Here is an 18,184-nt window from a genome sequence, read left to right as displayed (position 1 = left end):
AAAGACTTCCAGAATTTTACTTTTCTGAATAGATCTTATTTTGGATTAAAACTTATGTTGTGTTTTCAGCTTACTACCTGCCCAAGGATGATGAGTATTACCAGTTCTGCTATGTGGATCAGGATGGCGTGGTCCGGGGAGCAAGTATTCCTTTCCAGTTCCGTCCAGAAAATGAGGAAGACATCCTGGTTGTTACCACTCAGGTTTATAAAACTTCTCACCTCAATCCCTTACTGCCGTTACGAGTAGCAACGTAGGATAGGATGGAATTTGAGTTAATAAGGCTTTATTGAATATCTAACGGTATCGTTGGAAAAAATGCATATAGTACTCCTGCGGACTCACTCAGGAATGACTTAGGAATGTTAGCAAGAATCATAATAATAAGTGATTTCTTCCTTTTCTAAAACTTCTTTAACTCAGCTGGCATTCAGTTATTCTTTTAACTTTTCCAGTTGTTTAATTTTTGTCATCTACACATCTTATCACCATGGTAAATGTAAAAGCTCCTTTGAGGAGAGAAGCACCAAATTTTTTATCTCTTTCAGTTCTGGCCTACAGCCTGTCTGTCATACATGAGTATTAGATTCATTTTCTTACTTCATTATTTAACAGGACACCTACTCTTCATCCAGCACTATGGTAGGCGCTGGGAACACAATGAAGAATCAGTTGAAACACTGTCCTTGGCCTCAAGGAGCTAAGTCCATTGGGAGAGACAAGCAATATGGTCTGCAAGAAGAAGCTACATTCTTGTGTCAATTTTCCTTTTAACTTTTAATGGTTTTTTTTTTTTTTTTTTTTGGTATTGCTGCAGTTATAAAGACATACTTCTGTTATACCCTTACCTAGGTATTAAGGAGCAGCCCCCATTTGGGGTACATAGATGTCACTGCAGTGAATGGCAATCAGCCAGTCCCTCACCATCCTAACCTATGGGAATTTTCTGCTAGAGGGACTTGGAATATAGTTTATGGAATGTTCTTTTGTAGGGAGAGGTAGAAGAGATTGAGCAGCACAACAAGGAGCTTTGCAAAGAAAACCAGGTGCTGAAGGACAGCTGTGTCAGCCTCCAGAAGCAGAACTCGGACATCCAGGCTGAGCTCCAAAAGAAGCAGGTATGGCTGCTGGTTATAGGTGACCTTGGACCATGGAGATCAGAATTGGATGGTGCCTCTTATCCAGCACCATATTCTGTTTTGCCTGTGATCTCACCCTCTTATACCAGTATCTTTAAACAGGCATTAGTTTTGTTTGTTTGTCTGAAATGGAGTCTCACTCTGTCACCCAAGCTGGAGTGCAAGGGTGCGATCTTGGCTCACTGCAACCCCCGCTTCCCAGGTTCAAGAGATTCTCCTGCCTCCGCCTCCCGAGTAGCTGGGATTACAGGTAATCGCCACCACACCCAGCCAATTTTTATATTTTTGTAGAGACAGGGTTTTACCATGTTGGCCAGGCTGGTCTCAAACTCCTGGCCTCAGGTGATCCACCCACCTCGGCCTCCCAAAGTGCTGGGATTATAGGCATGAGCCACCTTCCCCAGCTGAATATCTCCTTTTAATTGTTTATATGTTGAAATGGTATTTTAGTTTCATTAGGTTAAATATACTATCATTTGGCTAGGTGCAGTGGCTCACACCTGTAATCCCAGCACTTTGGGAGGCTGAGGCAGGTGGATCACAAGGTCAGGAGTTTGAGACTAACCTGGCCAAGATGGTGAAACCCTGTCTCTACTAAAAATACAAAAATTAGCCAAGCATGCTGGTAGGTGCCTATAATCCAAGCTACTCAGGAGGCTGAGGCAGGAGAACTGCTCGAACCTGGGAGGTGGAAGTTGCAGTGAGCCAAGATCACACCCTTGCACTCTGGCCTGGGCGACAGAGCAAGACTCCGTCTCAAGAAAAAATTAGCCAGGCATAGTGGTACGCGCGTGTAATCCCAGCTACTCAGGAGGCTGAGGCAAGATAATTGCTTGAACCTGGGAGGCAGAGGTTGCAGTGAGCCAAGATCACACCACTGCACTCCAGCCTGGGCAACAGAGCAAGACTTTATCTCAAAACAATAAAATAAATAAAATAAAATAAAATAAATTTTTAAATATATATATACACACACACACTATTATTAAAATTAATCTGTTTCTTTTTACCTTTTTAAAAATGTGCCTACTAAGATTTTAAAATTATATGTGAGCCGGCCGGGCGCGGTGGGCTCAAGCCTGCTAATCCCAGCACTTGGTGAGGCAAACCGAACGGCGGATCACGAGGTCAGGGATCGAGACCATCCTGGATAACACGGTGAAACCCCGTCTCTACAAAAACTACAAAAACTAGCCGGGCGACGTGGGGCGGCGCCTGTTAGTCCCAGCTACCCGGGAGGCTGAGGCAGGAGAATGGCGTGAACCCGGAGGTGGAGCTTGCAGTGCTGAGATCCCGGCCACAGCACTCCAGCCTGGGTGACAGAGCGAGACTCCGTCTCCAAAAAAAATAGATAATTATTATTATTATATGTGGCTCTCACTTATTGAACAGCACTGTTTTAGGAAAAGGGCAGTTTTGTCTATTTTGTCCACTGTTGTGTCTGCAGTGCAAGAACAGTGTCTAGTGTGGAATAGGCTCTGAATAAATATTTATTTAATGAACAAATTATAAGCTCTAGTAGAATGAGAAATTAAGGTGATGCATTTTTAATATAGAAAGAGCATTTTGTGGCCGGGCGCAGTAGGTCATGCCTGAAATCCCAGCACTTTGGGAGGCTGAGGCAGGAGAATTGCTTGAACCCGGGCAACAGAGGTTGCAGTGAGCCAAGATCATGCCACTGCACTCCAGCCTGGGTGATATCTCCTTTTAATTGCTGTCTTAAAAAAAAAAAAAAAAGAACATCTTCCTTTTATTTATTTCATTTACTGCTGTGTCATGCTATGCCTGACATATAGTAAGTGCTCAATAAATATTTGTTGCCTGCCTAAGATACTCATTCAAAAGTCATAGAAATAGTCTGTCCCTCTGATGGTGTTTCAATCTATAGGAGGAGCTAGAAACCCTACAGAGCATCAATAAGAAGTTGGAACTGAAAGTGAAAGAACAGAAGGACTATTGGGAGACAGAGTTGCTTCAGTGAGTATGTCCCATAATTCTGGGAGGGGAAGAGCTGCTGTACCATCGATACCCTTAAATACAGTCAGATTAGATTTCTGAAATTTGTGAGAAAACACTGTTATGACATTGAAGGTGTGATTCTCTGCCCTTTGAATCATGAATTAGAAAATTGGTATCAGAATAGTCAGGAAAAATGATCTGATTTCAAATATTAACTTTAGGGATTGAATACTTGCAGTTTTTTGGAGTCAGGAAGCCAAAACAGGACTGCAATGGAGACTAGTAGATTTTTAAATAACTCTGCAGGCTTAGGGCCAAGCCAGCCTTAAATCATTTAAGGCCAGGGGTAGCTGACCTGCAATAAGTGAATTTTTCACGTAGTTATCTCCACCTCCACAGACTGAAAGAACAAAACCAGAAGATGTCCACAGAAAATGAGAAGATGGGAATCAGAGTGGATCAGCTTCAGGTAGGTAATGCCATACCTTTGTCAAAGGATATTTTCTTAGCCTTACCATGGCTCCGATTTGGTGGCCTAGAAAGATGTATTTCATTTCAGTGAGTGCCTAATGGCATACTTTTCAAAGTATCACACTAAAGTTTCAGGTTATGTATTTTCCATTCTTGAACCAGGTAAGCCTCCACCCTACTCATGCCCCCCCGGCTTTTAAAAAAAAAAAAAATCATGATTCACAGCCGGGTGCAGTGGCTCACATCTGTAATCCCAGCACTTTGGGAGGCTGAGGCAGGTGGATCACCTGAGGTCAGGAGTTTGAGATCAGCCTGGCCAATATGGCGAAACCCCGTCTCTACTAAAAATACAAAAATTAGCTGGGCGTGCTAATTTACAGGTGCACCTGTAATCCCAGCTACTCAGGAGGCTGAGGCAGAAGAATCACTTGAACCCCGGAGGCAGAGGTTGAAGTGAACAGAGATCGCTCCACTGCACTCCAGCCTGGGTGACAGAGCAAGACTCTGTCTCAAAAAAAAAAAAAAAAATCATGATTCACAAGGAACTTAGTGATTTGTTCATGTATTACTAAGTTAATTTACCGGCTGGGCGCGGTGGCTCAAGCCTGTAATCCCAGCACTTTGGGAGGCCGAGACGGGCGAATCACGAGGTCAGGAGATCAAGACCATCCTGGCTAACATGGTGAAACCCCGTCTCTACTAAAAATACAAAAAAACTAGCCAGGCGAAGTGGCGGGCGCATGTAGTCCCAGCTACTCCGGAGGCTGAGGCAGGAGAATGGCGTAAATGCGGAACTTGCAGTGAGCTGAGATCCGGCCACTGCACTCCAGCCCGGGCGACAGAGCAAGACTCCGTCTCAAAAAAAATAATAAAAATAAAAATAAAAATAAAAAATTTACCATGAGCTCTTAATATAGATGACAATCATCTATATCAATAATCAAACTTTAATCTTTTCAAGCAAAATCATACTCGAAAGTCTGGAATATAGAGCAGATAGCAGAACTGCTCTCATTTTTAGGAAGCTATGCCTTAAAGAGGTGCTTTAAAGAGTGGTTTGTCTAATTGTACTCAGTTGAGCCTTAGATTCTTAGGCTATAAGGTTGAGCTGAAAAGTAAAGGAGTTCTACAGGATATTTGGCAGTTGGGAGTTGCTAGGGAAACACATCTCTTTGTTATTGTACATTAAAAAGCATTGTTCCTGTTTTATTTTCCTTCTTTTGTATCTTGGTTATGTTCACTATTTTTATTTTAGGCCCAGTTGTCAACTCAAGAGAAAGAAATGGAGAAGCTTGTTCAGGGAGATCAAGATAAGACAGAGCAGTTAGAGCACCTGAAAAAGGAAAATGGCCACCTCTTTCTCAGTTTAACTGAACAGGTAGAGTCATGGGAGAAAACAACACTTTTAGGCATTTGCAAGAAAATATACATTGGTCTTTGTATAAGGAACATTTTAATGTTCTTTAATATACCTGGATATCACTGGCTCTAGGAAAGGGCTCAGAGGAAACAGTCTGAAATGAGATAGCTCATGGCTTTCTTTAGAAACTGACAAGAGAAGACTTGCCTCTCCCTCTGCATCCTGCTTGCTCATTAGCTTAGCAGGCCCTTCCATGGTGTATGTATGCATGTGTGCGTTTTCCCAGCAATGGTACTGAAATCTGTTTTTGTGCAGAGGAAGGACCAGAAGAAGCTCGAGCAGACAGTGGAGGAAATGAAGCAGAATGAAACTACGGCAATGAAGAAACAACAGGAATTAATGGCACGTCTGTCTTTGGATGGTTATGTGGGAGGGAGCCTATAGGGATATAGAAGAAAGGGATATGGGCCTATTTTCAGGTGATGGACAGGATAAGTAAGAAAGTGTTCACCTCTACATGTTTTGCTTTCTAGCCAAAAGGACAGAGATTTACAAAATGTTTAGAAGTGGGCATTTCTAATGTGTAATAAGTGATAAAGGAATATTGCAAGTTAAACTTCATGACAAGATGTAGTTAACTAGATCCTTGGACTAGGGCTCACACAGAATAACCCCTACCCTCTTCTTATAGAGTTACAATGGGGGCAGACAAAAGAATGGTTACAGGCCGGGCGCGGTGGCTCAAGCCTGTAATCCCAGCACTTTGGGAGGCCGAGGCGGGTGGATCACGAGGTCAGGAGATCGAGACCATCCTGGCTAACACGGTGAAACCCCGTCTCTACTAAAAAAATACAAAAAACTAGCCGGGCGAGGTGGCGGGCGCCTGTAGTCCCAGCTACTCGGGAGGCTGAGGCAGGAGAATGGCGTAAACCCGGGAGGCGGAGTTTGCAGTGAGCTGAGATCTGGCCACTGCACTCCAGCCTGGGTGACAGAGCAAGACTCCTTCTCAAAAAAAAAAAAAAAAAAAAAAAAGAATGGTTATAAAGGGCTCTATAACAGGAAAATATACCACTCAAAGCAAATCTTGTTATAATTAATATATTAGCATTATCATCATTATCAGTTATGTAGGAATGAAAGCCTAATTGACTAATAATTTCCTGTAATATATTGTTGAAGAAGAGGCCCCCTGGTGTTGACAGGTGCCTGGAAGCCCCATTTACTTAGTTGATCCAAGGACATGAGAAATCCTGACGTCAGAGGGATATCCAGTCATTAGGATTATAATTCACATCATATATGCATCATCTAGTCAATCACTGAGTACCTACTATATCTAAGATACTGTATGCTTTAGCATGATATAGGAAAGACTAGAACAAAGTTTGCAAATCAGCAGATCATAGGTCAAGGTCAGACACAGATATGTTTTAGAAAGTAGTTATCAACATTTAAAAATAGGAATATTTCCCATAAAAATTTGTATTTCCAGCTTCCTTTGAGAAACGAGAGGACCTAGCAATGCTGAGCCCACATTCCTGTGCAGTAGCAATAGCTAGAGCTGAGTAGCTGCTGTCCCCTGTAGGTGGGTCATGAGCTCTCCGTCTAGCTGCAGTCTGCACTGCTTTGTTGCATTCAACTCCTTCATTCGATTACATTTCTTGCCTGCTCTCTATAGGCACATTCCAGTTTGTGACCTCTGATGTAGCAAAGAAATTACCGTTTTAAATAATCTATAGTCCCGGCCAGGCACAATGGCTCACGCCTGTAATGCCAGCACTTTGGGAGGCTGAGGCAGGCAGATCATGAGGTCAGGAGTTCGAGACCAGCCTGACCAACATGGCGAAACCCCGTCTCTACTAAAAGTACAAAAATTAGCTGGGCATGGTGATGGGTGTCTGTAATCCCAACTATTCAGGAGGCTGAGGTGGGAGAATCGCTTGAATCCGGGAGGCAGGAGTTGCAGTGAGCTGAGATCGCGCCATTGCACTCCAGCCTGGGTGACAGAGCGAGACTCTGTCTCGAGAAAAAAAAAAAAAACTATAGTCATTCAAAGATTTGAACCACCTTGTGATAGGTATGGATTTCCTTGGTTTTCTTTTATATACATATATACACGTATGTATATATACACACATACACACACACATACACACACACATATATATATATATATATATATATTTTTTTTTTTTGAGACAGTCTTGCTTTGTCACCCAGGTTGGAGTACACTGACCTGATCTCAGCTCACTGCAACCTCCGCCTCCTGGTTTCAAGCTATTCTCCTGCCTCAGCCTCCTGAGGGATTAGCTGGGATTACAGGTGGCTGCCACCATGCCCAGCTAATTTTTGTATTTTTAGTAGAGATGGGGTTTCACCATGTTGGCTAGGCTGGTCTCGAACTCCTGACCTCTGGTAATCCACCCACCTTGGCCTCCCAAAGTGCTGGGATTACAGGTGTGAGCCACTGCACCCGGCCAGTTTTCTTAGTTTTCATGGGATATTTTTCAAGACCTAGGGGCTACCCACCTGGCTAATAGCAATCCTAAATCCTCATACATCCTAAAAGGCCACTAAATATGAGGACTGTGTATCTTATGCTTCAGGAGCCTAGGAACAAGAAAGCGGCACTAACTGTGGAGGAGCAGTTAGCACGAGAGGTGGAACGCCTTAAGGCAAAGGTAGAGGCCGGGAGAGCCTGTTTCTTAGAGAAGTACAAAGAGTGTCAACGACTTCACAAACAGATCAGGCAACTCAGGGCGGCTGCACTGGTAGGTGACAGAGATAAGGGGGCCCAGGAAAGCAAGGGGTGCGAAGGTTAGTGGTTTTTAGACCAAGCCCAGAAGATTGTACATCCTTTTTTTTTTTTTTTTTTTTTTTGCGGAGTCTCGCTCTGTGCCGCCTGGAGTGCAGTGCCGGATCTCAGCTCACTGCAAGCTCCGCTCCGGGTTTACGCCATCTCCTCCTCAGCTCCAAGTAGCTGGGGACCCCAGCGCGCCGCCACCTCGGCCGCGAGCTTTTTTTTTTTTTGTTTTAAATTTTTTTTTTTTTTTTTTTTTGTAGAGAACGGGTTGTCACCGTGTAGGCCAGGAGCGCTCGAACTCCTGACTCGTGATTCGCCCGTCTCGGTCCTCCAAGTGCTGGGTATTACAGGCTTGAGCCACCGCGCCCGGCCTGTACATCCTTCTTAAGGTGAGAAAGCTATCTTTCCGCTAAAAGAGGGATGTAGTGTATGGCCAGAAACTAGCATGGGGTCCCTGAAAATACAGGCCCCAACTTAGCCACAGGTCTAAGGGAAGGTTTTTGTAACTATCAAGCAGGTTTCTGTGCAGACTCAGAGAGCCCTTTCTTATTTCTGCCTTTTGAGGAAGTGAAGCAGGACCAGAAGAGCCAGCAGGAGCCAATGGGGATGGGAAGCAAGGAGCCTGCAGTCAGCACTGTCACCGGGTAGCCCCCTCTCGCATTACTACCTCAGGGTCGGCTAGACACGCACAGCAGTTTGGGCACCAGCATTCAAATAAAAAATCTTGGATCAAAAACCACAACTAGTAGGCTTAGCTTAAGTGTGTGTGTGAGGTATGCGCATGTGTATGTATGCAGGTAGAAGATGGGAAGCTCTGAAGCATGAAACCAGTTAGGTCAACCCATCACACTGGGATGCTCAAGACTGCGGTCTGAGCTCCTTGTGTCCTTGGACAAATGCCTTCCTGTGTTCCCTCTTCCTTCATGTAACTTGAGCCCAGATACCTATCCTCACACTGTAGGAAGGAATCACATCAACCCAAACCTAAGTGCTTCAGGCCTCACTGAGTGAGATGTTTATTCAAAACAAAGATGATAGTTTTCATGGTTGGGTGGGATTAAACAAGGTTTCATTTATCCCTAATTCTGATAAGTCAGTTTTGAGATTTTCCCCAAGGTTGCTTTTTCCCTCCTTGGTCACTTATACCCTCAGTTCAAAAAAAAAAAAAACTGGCATCTTGATGCCAGCTCAGGCCTTCAAGTGTTTTTTTTAAGTCACTTTAATTTAGCACCCTGCCCATAGTACCATTGCTTCCTCCCATTTGCCTTCTCTTCCATCTCAGTCTCCCCTCTTTGCAATGCCAGATCCTCTACAATTTCCCGCCTTGTACCCAGACTGCAATATGTGATCCTAGTCCTAATTTTTTTTATTGTTGACAGGATGAAAACTTTGACCTGTCAAGAAGACTGAGTGAGAAGAAAATGATATGTAATGCTCTGCAGAGAGAGAAAGAGAGATTGGAAGGAGAAAATGATGTAAGTGTGTGAAAGAGGGTAGAAAACCCCAAGGTTTTAAGGGGAAGGAGCAGGGTGGCCCAGAGATGCAGTGATAAAAACAAGAAGTTAAGGGCCGTTTCTGGGACAGTGGGTGAAACAGTTGTTCCTAAACAAAGAGTAAATTTAATCTAATTTCCTAATCTACCACAAAACTCTGTCTTTATTCTACAACTGAAACTTGTTTGGCATGGCAATAGTCACCTTGAAAGAAGCCACACTGATGAAGACCTAACTTATTTTTGCTTTTAACTTTACAGCTAATATGTGTTGCCTTGGGGGATATGGGAATAACGTCCTACATAACTTTATGCTAGCAGGGAACTCCTTTCCTTCAGCACAACTTTTTCCTTTTTCTCTGCTGCCAAACCAGGAGCAGAAGTGGTGGTCTGTACCAGTGCTGGACCCATGGTAGGCCCTAATAAATGCTGTGCATTCATTCATTCATTGATTCATTGGTTCATTCATTCATCCAACCAACATTTATTATTGATTGAAGATGATATGGCAGAAAATAAAGTGGTTGTATTTGAAGTCAAGGGCATTCTCATGTTCTTTGTTGTTGTTGTTGTTATTGTTGTTGTTGTTGTTGTTTTTGAGACAAGGTCTCACTCTGTCACCCAGGCTTGGGGTGCAGTGGCACAAACTTGGCTCACTACAGCCTTGATCTCGTGGGCTCAAGTGATCCTCCTGCCACAGCCTCCCAAGTAGCTGCGACTATAGGCATATGCCACCATGCCCAGCCAATTTTTTTTTATTTTTAGTACAGACAAGGTCTTGCTATGTTGCCCAAGCTGGTCTTAAACTCCTGGGCTCAAGCAGTCCTCCTGCCTTGGCCTCCCAAAGTGCTGGGATTACAGACATGAGCCACCACGCCCGGCCCATTCTCATGTTCTTGCTCAGCATCAAAGAATAGGTGTCCATGCATTCTGGCTGCTACTCCTGTATCTGTACTTCCATCATTTCATCAGTTCTTCATCTTTACCCTCTTTTTTTTTTTTTTTTGAGACGGAGTCTCACTCTGTCACCCAGGCTGGAGTGCAGTGATGTGATCTTGGCTCACTGCAAGCTCCGCCTCCCAGGTTCAAGCGATTCTCCTGCTTCAGCCTCCTGAGTAGCTGGGACTACAGGCGCCTGCCACCACGCCTAGACTGGAGTGCAATGGCACAATCTTGGCTCACTGCATCCTCCCCCTCCCAGGTTCAAATGATTCTCCTGCCTCAGCCTCCTGAGTAGCTGGGATTACAGGCAAGTGCTACCACACCTGGCTAGTTTTGTATTTTTGTAGAGATGAGGTTTTTCCATTTTGGTCAGGCTGGTCTCGAACTCCCGACCTCAGGTGATCTGCCCACCTTGGCCTCCCATAGTGCTGGGATTACAGGTATGAGCCATGGCACCCAGACTTATCTTTTTTTCTGAGACGGAGTCTCACTCTGTTGCCCAGGCTGGAGTGATCATGACTCACTACAACCTCCGCCTCCTAATGTTTACCCTCTATAATCCTTCTGGCCTATGCCTCCTAGTGATCATTTTTACTATTGTTTTCTTTTTAAAATTGCGATTAAAACACATAAAATTTGTCCGGGCGCAGTGGCTCACGCCTGTAATCCCAGCACTTTGGGAGGCCGAGGCGGGCAGATCACGAGGTCAGGAGATTGAGACCATCATGGCTAACACAGTGAAACCCCATCTCTACTAAAATACAAAAAAAAAAAAAAAAAAAAATTAGCGGGTGTGGTGGTGGGCCCTTGTAGTCCCAGCTACTCAGGAGGCTGAGGCAGGAGAATGGCATGAACCTGGGAGGCGGAGCTTGCAGTGAGCTGAGATCGTGCCACTGCACTCCAGCCTGGGTGACAGAGCGAGACTCCGTCTCAAAAAAAAAAAAGCATAAAATTTACCATCTTAATAATGTAAAAGTGTACAGTTCAGTAGAGTTAAGTGCATCACAGTGCTATGCAACAGATCCCCAGAACTTTTCCATCTTGCAACACTGAAACTTCATACCTACTAAACAATAATTCTTCCTCAATTTCTACTTTTGATTATATCATTTATGCCAATGTGTTTCATAATTGCAGAAGGCTTTTTGGGTTCTCTTTCTAGTCTTGTTATTCCCATTCTCTATTTATTTGTTTATTTTTTGGTTTTGTTTTTTGTTTGTTTGTTTGTTTGTTTTTTAGACCGAGTCTCGCTCTGTCATCCAGGCTGGAGTGCAGTGGTGCCATCTTGGCTCACTGCAACCTCCGCCTCCCAGATTCAAGCGATTCTTGTGCTTCAGCCTCCCAAGTAGCTAGGATTGCAGGTGCGCACTATCATGCCCAGCTAATTTTTGTGTTTTTAGTAGAGAGGGGGTTTCACCATGTTGCCCAGGCTGGTCTCAAACTCCTAGGCTCAAGCGATCCGCCCGCCTCAGCCTCCCAAAGTGATGGGATTACAGGCATAAGCCACTGTGTTCGGCCTATTCCCATTCTCTTAATATATACCTTGAGTTTGAAATCCCTTTTTCTAGGTTAGTTTGATTGTTGGGGGGCAGGTGCACACACAGTTTGCAAAACGAAGGGAAAGATTTGGTATTTGGTAGCTTTGTTAAGAGTGTAGTAAAACCCTCTTAAGATGATAAGGGAAATTTGCTTATTTCCCTTTTCCTAAGAACTTTAAATTCTGTCTGTGCCACTTTTAGTACTTTTCTTCTTTTTCCTTACCTCCCTCCCACCCTGCCTTCTTACTCATTCTCTGTGTTGGTATATCCATTTGAATGGGATAAGACATGAAGAAGGAAAAATTATTTCAGGTGAATATTTACATCATGTAAGAAATTATTCTAGGAAGGAAATTGAAAAAATATGCTGCTCTCAATAATATACAACACGGGGAGGCCAAGGCAGGACGATCACTTGAAGCCAGAAGTTTGAAACCAGCTTGGGCAACAAAGCAAGAGTCTATCATTCTACAAAAAATTAAAAAGTCAGCCAGGCATGGTGTCGTGCACCTATAGTCTCAGCTACTAAGGAGGCTGAGGTGCGAGGGTTGCTTGAGCCTATGAGTTCAAGGCTGCAGTGATCTATGATTGCATCCCGCACTCCAGCCTGGGTGACAGCGCAAGACCCTGTCTCTAATAAAAACAAATTTAACAATAATAATAATAATATACAATAGTTTCAACGTTGATGTATCTATCAGAATAGTTGCAGTATTAATATAGCTCCTGCCACTTTCATATATTCACACATTTGTTCCTCCCTTTAGTTGGCATGTATTTAGAGATTTAAAATTCTTTTTTGTATTAATATAAACAAAATGTAGTAAATATATTTAAATTCAGGTATAGGCTGGGCACAGTGGCTCACACCTGTAATCCTGACACTTTGGGAGGCCAAGGCAGGCGGATCACTTGAGGTCAGGAGTTCGAGACCAGCCTGGAGAAGATGGTGAAACCCCCGTCTCTACTAAAAATACAGAAATTAGCTAGGTGTGGTGGTGGGTGCCTGTAATCCCACCTATTTGGGAGGCTGAGGCACAAGAATAACTTGAACCTGGGAGACAGAGGTTGCAGTGAGCCAAGATGGTGCCGCTGCACTCTGGCCTGGGTGACAGAGCGAGACTCTGACTCTAAATAAATAAATAAATTCAGGTATAAAGAACTTAGATCTTTGGAATATTGAAACTGCTGCCTTCCCTTCTGAAGAATTATGGATTATCAATTATTGAGTTTCTCCAGTGCCACATTGCTAATTGAGAACTACCTGGGAGGGACATCTCCTAGCCAGTTCCTGGTGGCCATTCTTGGTATTGCCTTTCAACATGTCTATACATCCTCTATCCTTAGCTTTTGAAGAGGGAGAACAGCAGATTGCTCAGTTACATGGGTCTGGATTTTAATTCTTTGCCGTATCAAGTACCTACTTCAGATGAAGGAGGCGCAGGACAAAATCCAGGACTTGTCTATGGAAACCCATATTCTGGTAAGACAACTTTCCCATTCCAACTGGAAGGACCCTGCCTGCATCCCTTTCCCCTACTAAATTTTTGTTTCTGAGGTGCTCATTAAGACCAGTCTCATTGTTAAGACTTGCTGGGCAGAAGCTGAGGACCCAATGGAAAGACTGCCAGGCGAGAAGTGTTAATTGAGAAATAAATCTGAATCCAGAAGACACAAATCAGATCATTCGCCTAGAGGCAGCAGACACAAATTGAGTCCCGTGGCTATATTCCAAATGTGTAAATCAGAGAAATGTCTTTATGTAGAAGATATACACATACAAAGCTGAGGAAGCTAATTAAGGTTTTGAAATGGTAGCAAGAGAGGCAAGTTATGCCGCCCAGGAACTAGTGGATACAGCAGCCACCCTGATGGCTGACCAACGGCAGCAGAAACGTGCTCCACAGAGATTCCTCGGTGGTAGGACAGGAAATGGGGGTGAAAAGGACTTAGGGTAACATGTCCTTGCTAAACAGAGAGCTTTTCTCATTTGTCTCCAAAAGCAATATGAGATCTCATTTGCTTTTTGCGGCATTTTAAAGCAGCCGCATTATCTTTAGAGTTACAACCAGGTGTTTATAACAGGTAACAAGTTTATTTTTTCTTTAAAAGTAAGTTTGTGGCCATGCGCGGTGGCTCATGCCTGTAATCTCAGCACTGTGGGAGGCCGAGGCGGGCAGATCACCTGAGGTCAGGAGTTCAGGACAAGCATGGCTAACGTGATGAAACCCCGTCTGTACTAAAAATACAAAAATTAACTGGGCGTAGTAGTGAACTTGGCTCACTGCAACCTCCGCCTCCTGGGCTCAACAGATCCTCTCAGCTCACTGCAACCTCCACCTCCCGGGCTCAACCAATCCTCTCACCTCAGCCTACCAAGTAGCAGAGACTACAGGCGCCAGCCACCACGCCCAGCTAATTTTTGTATTTTGTGTAGAGTTGGGGTTTTGCCATGTTGCCCAGGCCGATTTCGAACTCCTGAGCTCAAGCAATCCACCCACCTCGGCCTCCCAAAGTGCTGGGATTATAAGTGTGCGCCATTGTACCTGTCTGTGGATACAGTCTTAAAATCTATTCTCAGATTGGCCTTAAATTGTTACTGTTGTTATTAAAATCTCGTTTTCCCAACTCTGAAAATAGCTTTATTGTTTTTTCTGACTGTATAACATATATATAGATAGATAGAGCCTGTGTGTGTGTATATACATATAATATACACACGCACAGCTAATGAAAATACAGTTTTGGCCGGGCACAGTGGTTCACGCCTGTAATCCCAGCACTTTGGGAGGCCAAGACGGGCAGATCACGAGGTCAGGAGATCAAGACCATCCTGGCTAACATTGTGAAAACCCGTCTCTACTAAAAATAGATAAACAAAAAATTAGCCAGGCGTGGTGGCAGGCGCCTGTAGTCCCAGCTGCTTGGGAAGCTGAGACGGGAGAATGGTGTGAACTCGGAAGGTGAAGCTTGCAGTGAGCTGAGATCACGCCACTGCACTCCAGCCTGGATGACAGAGCAAAACTCCGTCTCAAAAAAAAAAAAAAAGAAAGAAAGAAAAAAAAAATACAATTTCAGGCTGGGCATGGTAGCTCACTCCTGTAATCCCAGCACTTTGGGAGCCCGAGGCAGGCAGATCACTTGAAGTCAGGAGTTTGAGACCAGCCTGGCCAACATGGAGAAACCCTGTCTCTACTAAACCTACCAAAAATTAGCCAGGCATGGTGGTGGGCACCTGTAATCCCAGCTACTCAGGAGGCTGAGGCAGGAGAATTGCTTGAACCCAGGAGGCAGAGGCTGCAGTGAGCCGAGATCACGCCACTGCACTCCAGCCTAGGCGACAGAGCGAGACTCTATCTCAAAAAAAAAAAAAAAGATTTCATTATTTATGTTTTCTTTTCACCTTATCATTAACCTAGATCCCCTCTATCAGCAGTAATGGTATACATATGAGAGAGAAAGAATCAGAGGCAGTGAGAAGAAAGGGAACAATGAAAGTTACAGGAAATATCTGCCAGAACACAGTTGGAGAAGCTAGAGTGGTGTTTTCTCATTGAATGAGATCTTTTTGATTCTTCTCAGGTATCCAAGAAAGTTCTTCCCCCAGTCAGGTAAGTATTTGATTCATGAGAATATTCCCACAAAGCCCTTGAAAATTTCCCTTCCTTTTCCAGTTCATGGGAGAACCATAGGGAGACAGATTCATTTTGATAACTCCAGAAGTCAGCTGGATCAGCTTGTTCTGGGCCCAAGGCTGAGCCAGCCTGTTGTGGAAGGGAGAAGAAAGCACAGTTCATCCATCAGCATTTTGCTTAGGATCTATACCTTTAAGTTGTTGGGTAGCATAAGTAGGGAGGAGATCTGAACCAGGCAGCTCTAGCCAAATAAGTTCTGTCCAGTGCCCCTTTTAGGCTAGAAGCTACTTTGGCTACTTCAGCAATATTAGGCCCTTTCAATTCTGGGGTTAGATGAAGCCTGGTAAGTATCTCCAAATGTGCATTCTCTTCGTTCATTCACTATTTCTTGAGCGCCTAACTATGTGCCAGTCATTATGCTAGGCACTGAGGATATAGTGGAAGACAGGATGGCCACATCTGTGCCACATATAGCTTACATTTGTACTGACCTCTTTACTCTTCCTCCCAGCTCTCCATCAAGAAATGCCCTATCTGCAAAGCAGATGGTATTTGTGATCACACCTTGGAGCAACAGCAGATGCAGGCCCTTTGTTTGAATTGTCCAATTTGTGACAAGATCTTCCCAGCTACAGAGAAGCAGATCTTTGAAGACCACGTGTTCTGCCACTCTCTCTGAGTATCCCAACCTCTTGGATGTATACAGAGATTTTATAGAGTAGAACCTGTAGCTTCTGCCATGAGTTATATGAGTCAAGATCCTGCCTAACCCGAAATTATTAGGGATTTACTCAGCCCTGCTGCCACTAACAGTGGAGTTGTGTCACTGATCTGAAGGTCACTGTTAAGGACTTCTGCTGCCATCCTTGTGGGTTGCTACCTTTAAGTCACATAACTCTAGCTGTATCATCCTCTCACCTATCATTCTTCCAAGGGTCTCAGTACAAGGGCCCTGGGATGGAGCCAACCTGGGTATTCACAACAGGCCTGACTTGATACTAAGTGATTGGTTTTCCTAGTTGTCCCACTGCCATTCAAAGTCAACCCTTGAGTGTATTTGTTCTCAGTCCTAACCCTGGGGCCAGAGATTGGTCCGAGGTTGAGAATTCTTCCACCTCATCCTCGGTGTTGCTTTCTCCAAATGATTGCGTTAGACTAGCCAAAAATGCCATGGCAAAGAGCTCAGAAGTCTAGTTTGGATACCAAAGGTTTCTCATGTTAATTTCTCAGCCCCCAAAGAAGCATCTTACTCCTGAACCTTAGACAGGAAGTATTATTTCAGTCACAGAAAGCTTTTCTGGGTACCTCTGGTTAGCACTTTCTACTCTCTGATATTTCCTATGTACATAGCTTGTATTGTTGTAAATCCTTTCTTAATAGTTAAATAGGGATTGTTAGCAACTATGGGTTTGCAGTTTTCTGAGTAGGTGAGTTTTGAATATGGATAAGTCAGAATAATGAGACAACTTGTTAATCTCTTTAATACTAAAAATAAATTACTCTTCTATTTCAGGGACTTAGGTAATTTAAAATAAACCTTCAGTTTATAGTCTTTTATTTTGAAGCTCATGGGAAAACTGTGATCAAAAGGACTATGGGAAGGACAGACCCCACCAATGATTTCTCTTCACCTGTCTTAAGTATTAAACAAAAAAGAGTGTCCTAGTGTCCTGGCAGTTATCTTGAGGTGGGGAAGGAGGTGATGAAACATTAGTTTGTGAAATCTGAGGCCCTGGCTTCTTCTTTTTTTTTTTTTTTTGAAACAGAGTCTTGCTCTGTTACCCAGGCTGGAGTGCAGTGGCACAGTTAGCTCACTACAGCCTCCACCTCCCAGGTTCAAGCGATTCTCATGCCTTAGCCTCCCAAGTAACTGGTATTACAGGTGTGTGCCACCATGCCCAGCTAATTTTTATATTTTTAGTGGAGACAGGGTTTCACTATGTTGGCCAGGCTGGTCTCGAACTCCTGGCCTCATGTGGTCTGTCCACTTCAGCCCTTCAAAGTGCTGGGATTACAAGCGTGAGCCACCATGCCTGGCCTGAGGCCCTGACTTCTTGCTGTAACTTTCCATGCATTTTTTTTTTTAAAGGAGCAGTGTGGATTTTGGCACCCTTTGTGAACTAAGTTCAATGCCCTCTATCCACATTTGCCTAATTGAACTATAAGAAAGCAATAATTCCATTTTCTCTCCCCTCAGGGACTGAACAAATGGAAATAACTCCCAGGCAGTATCAGCTGGTCACTACAGAGACTTCTACAAAAACTTTTGAATGATGTGAAACACGTTGTCATGAATAAGGGTTGAGCCAACTATAGCCCTGTGTTCCTACTGGGCTTTCCCCAACGTGGTTGGGAGTTATGCCCTAGACTAACTATATTGTCCTAGTCACAGCTCCTTGCTTTGATTTCATCCTTGATAAAATGAAGATGAAACTTATACTACTTCTCCAGCCCTTTTGCTGCCTGAAGAATGAGACCTGACATTAACACTAACCCTAGAATAGAAAAATATAATAGGGAGATGGTAATAAAGGAGTTTTTCTGGCACATACCCTCCCTGCAGAATTTCTGTTGCTCCCCAGATAGTTCTAGTGAAGAATTACAGTTTCATTTATTTTGTACTAGTCAGCTCTTAATTAAGCACATGAATGGAGAGGAACAGTGGTGCACATAATCCAAATCAGTGAATACCATTTTGTGGTGAATTATCCACCCCTTTGCCCCTGCTACCCCAAGGGTTACCATGATTGTCAACAGCAGCAGGAGCCCTTCCACAGGGCTTGGTTAAAAAAAAAAAGAAAAAAAAAAAAAAAATATAAAAAAAAAAAAACAAAAAAAAAAAAAA

The 18,184-nt window shown here is 43.7% G+C and overlaps 1 protein-coding gene across 6 annotated transcripts in view; it reads left to right on the top strand.

Annotated features, from left to right (window-relative positions):
* Positions 1-18,184, top strand: part of CALCOCO2 (calcium binding and coiled-coil domain 2) — a 36,730-nt gene that overhangs the window by 17,279 nt on the left and 1,267 nt on the right. The window contains exons 4-15 of one of the 6 annotated variants that reach the window (XR_001881841.1): positions 70-203; positions 993-1,118; positions 3,028-3,116; positions 3,498-3,567; positions 4,825-4,947; positions 5,245-5,331; positions 7,536-7,700; positions 8,306-8,376; positions 9,112-9,207; positions 13,052-13,187; positions 15,287-15,315; positions 15,851-17,886. Coding sequence is in view for 4 of the 6 variants with exons in the window: in XM_017853994.1 (XP_017709483.1) it covers positions 70-203; positions 993-1,118; positions 3,028-3,116; positions 3,498-3,567; positions 4,825-4,947; positions 5,245-5,331; positions 9,112-9,207; positions 13,052-13,187; positions 15,287-15,315; positions 15,851-16,018 (1,058 nt within the window). In the remaining 2 variants the exon portion in view is untranslated. Of the gene's footprint in view, positions 1-69; positions 204-992; positions 1,119-3,027; positions 3,117-3,497; positions 3,568-4,824; positions 4,948-5,244; positions 5,332-7,535; positions 7,701-8,296; positions 8,890-9,111; positions 9,208-13,051; positions 13,188-15,123; positions 15,258-15,286; positions 15,316-15,850; positions 17,887-18,184 lie in introns of those variants that run through there. The other 5 variants (XR_001881840.1, XM_017853994.1, XM_017853992.1 and 2 more) reach the window with 5 other exon arrangements.

Source organism: Rhinopithecus bieti, unplaced genomic scaffold (assembly GCF_001698545.2).
Source record: "Rhinopithecus bieti isolate Rb0 unplaced genomic scaffold, ASM169854v2 scaffold_35856, whole genome shotgun sequence".
NCBI lineage: Eukaryota > Metazoa > Chordata > Mammalia > Primates > Cercopithecidae > Rhinopithecus > Rhinopithecus bieti.
Note: the sequence above shows the minus strand (reverse complement) of the source record. Positions and strands in the feature narration are given on the sequence as shown.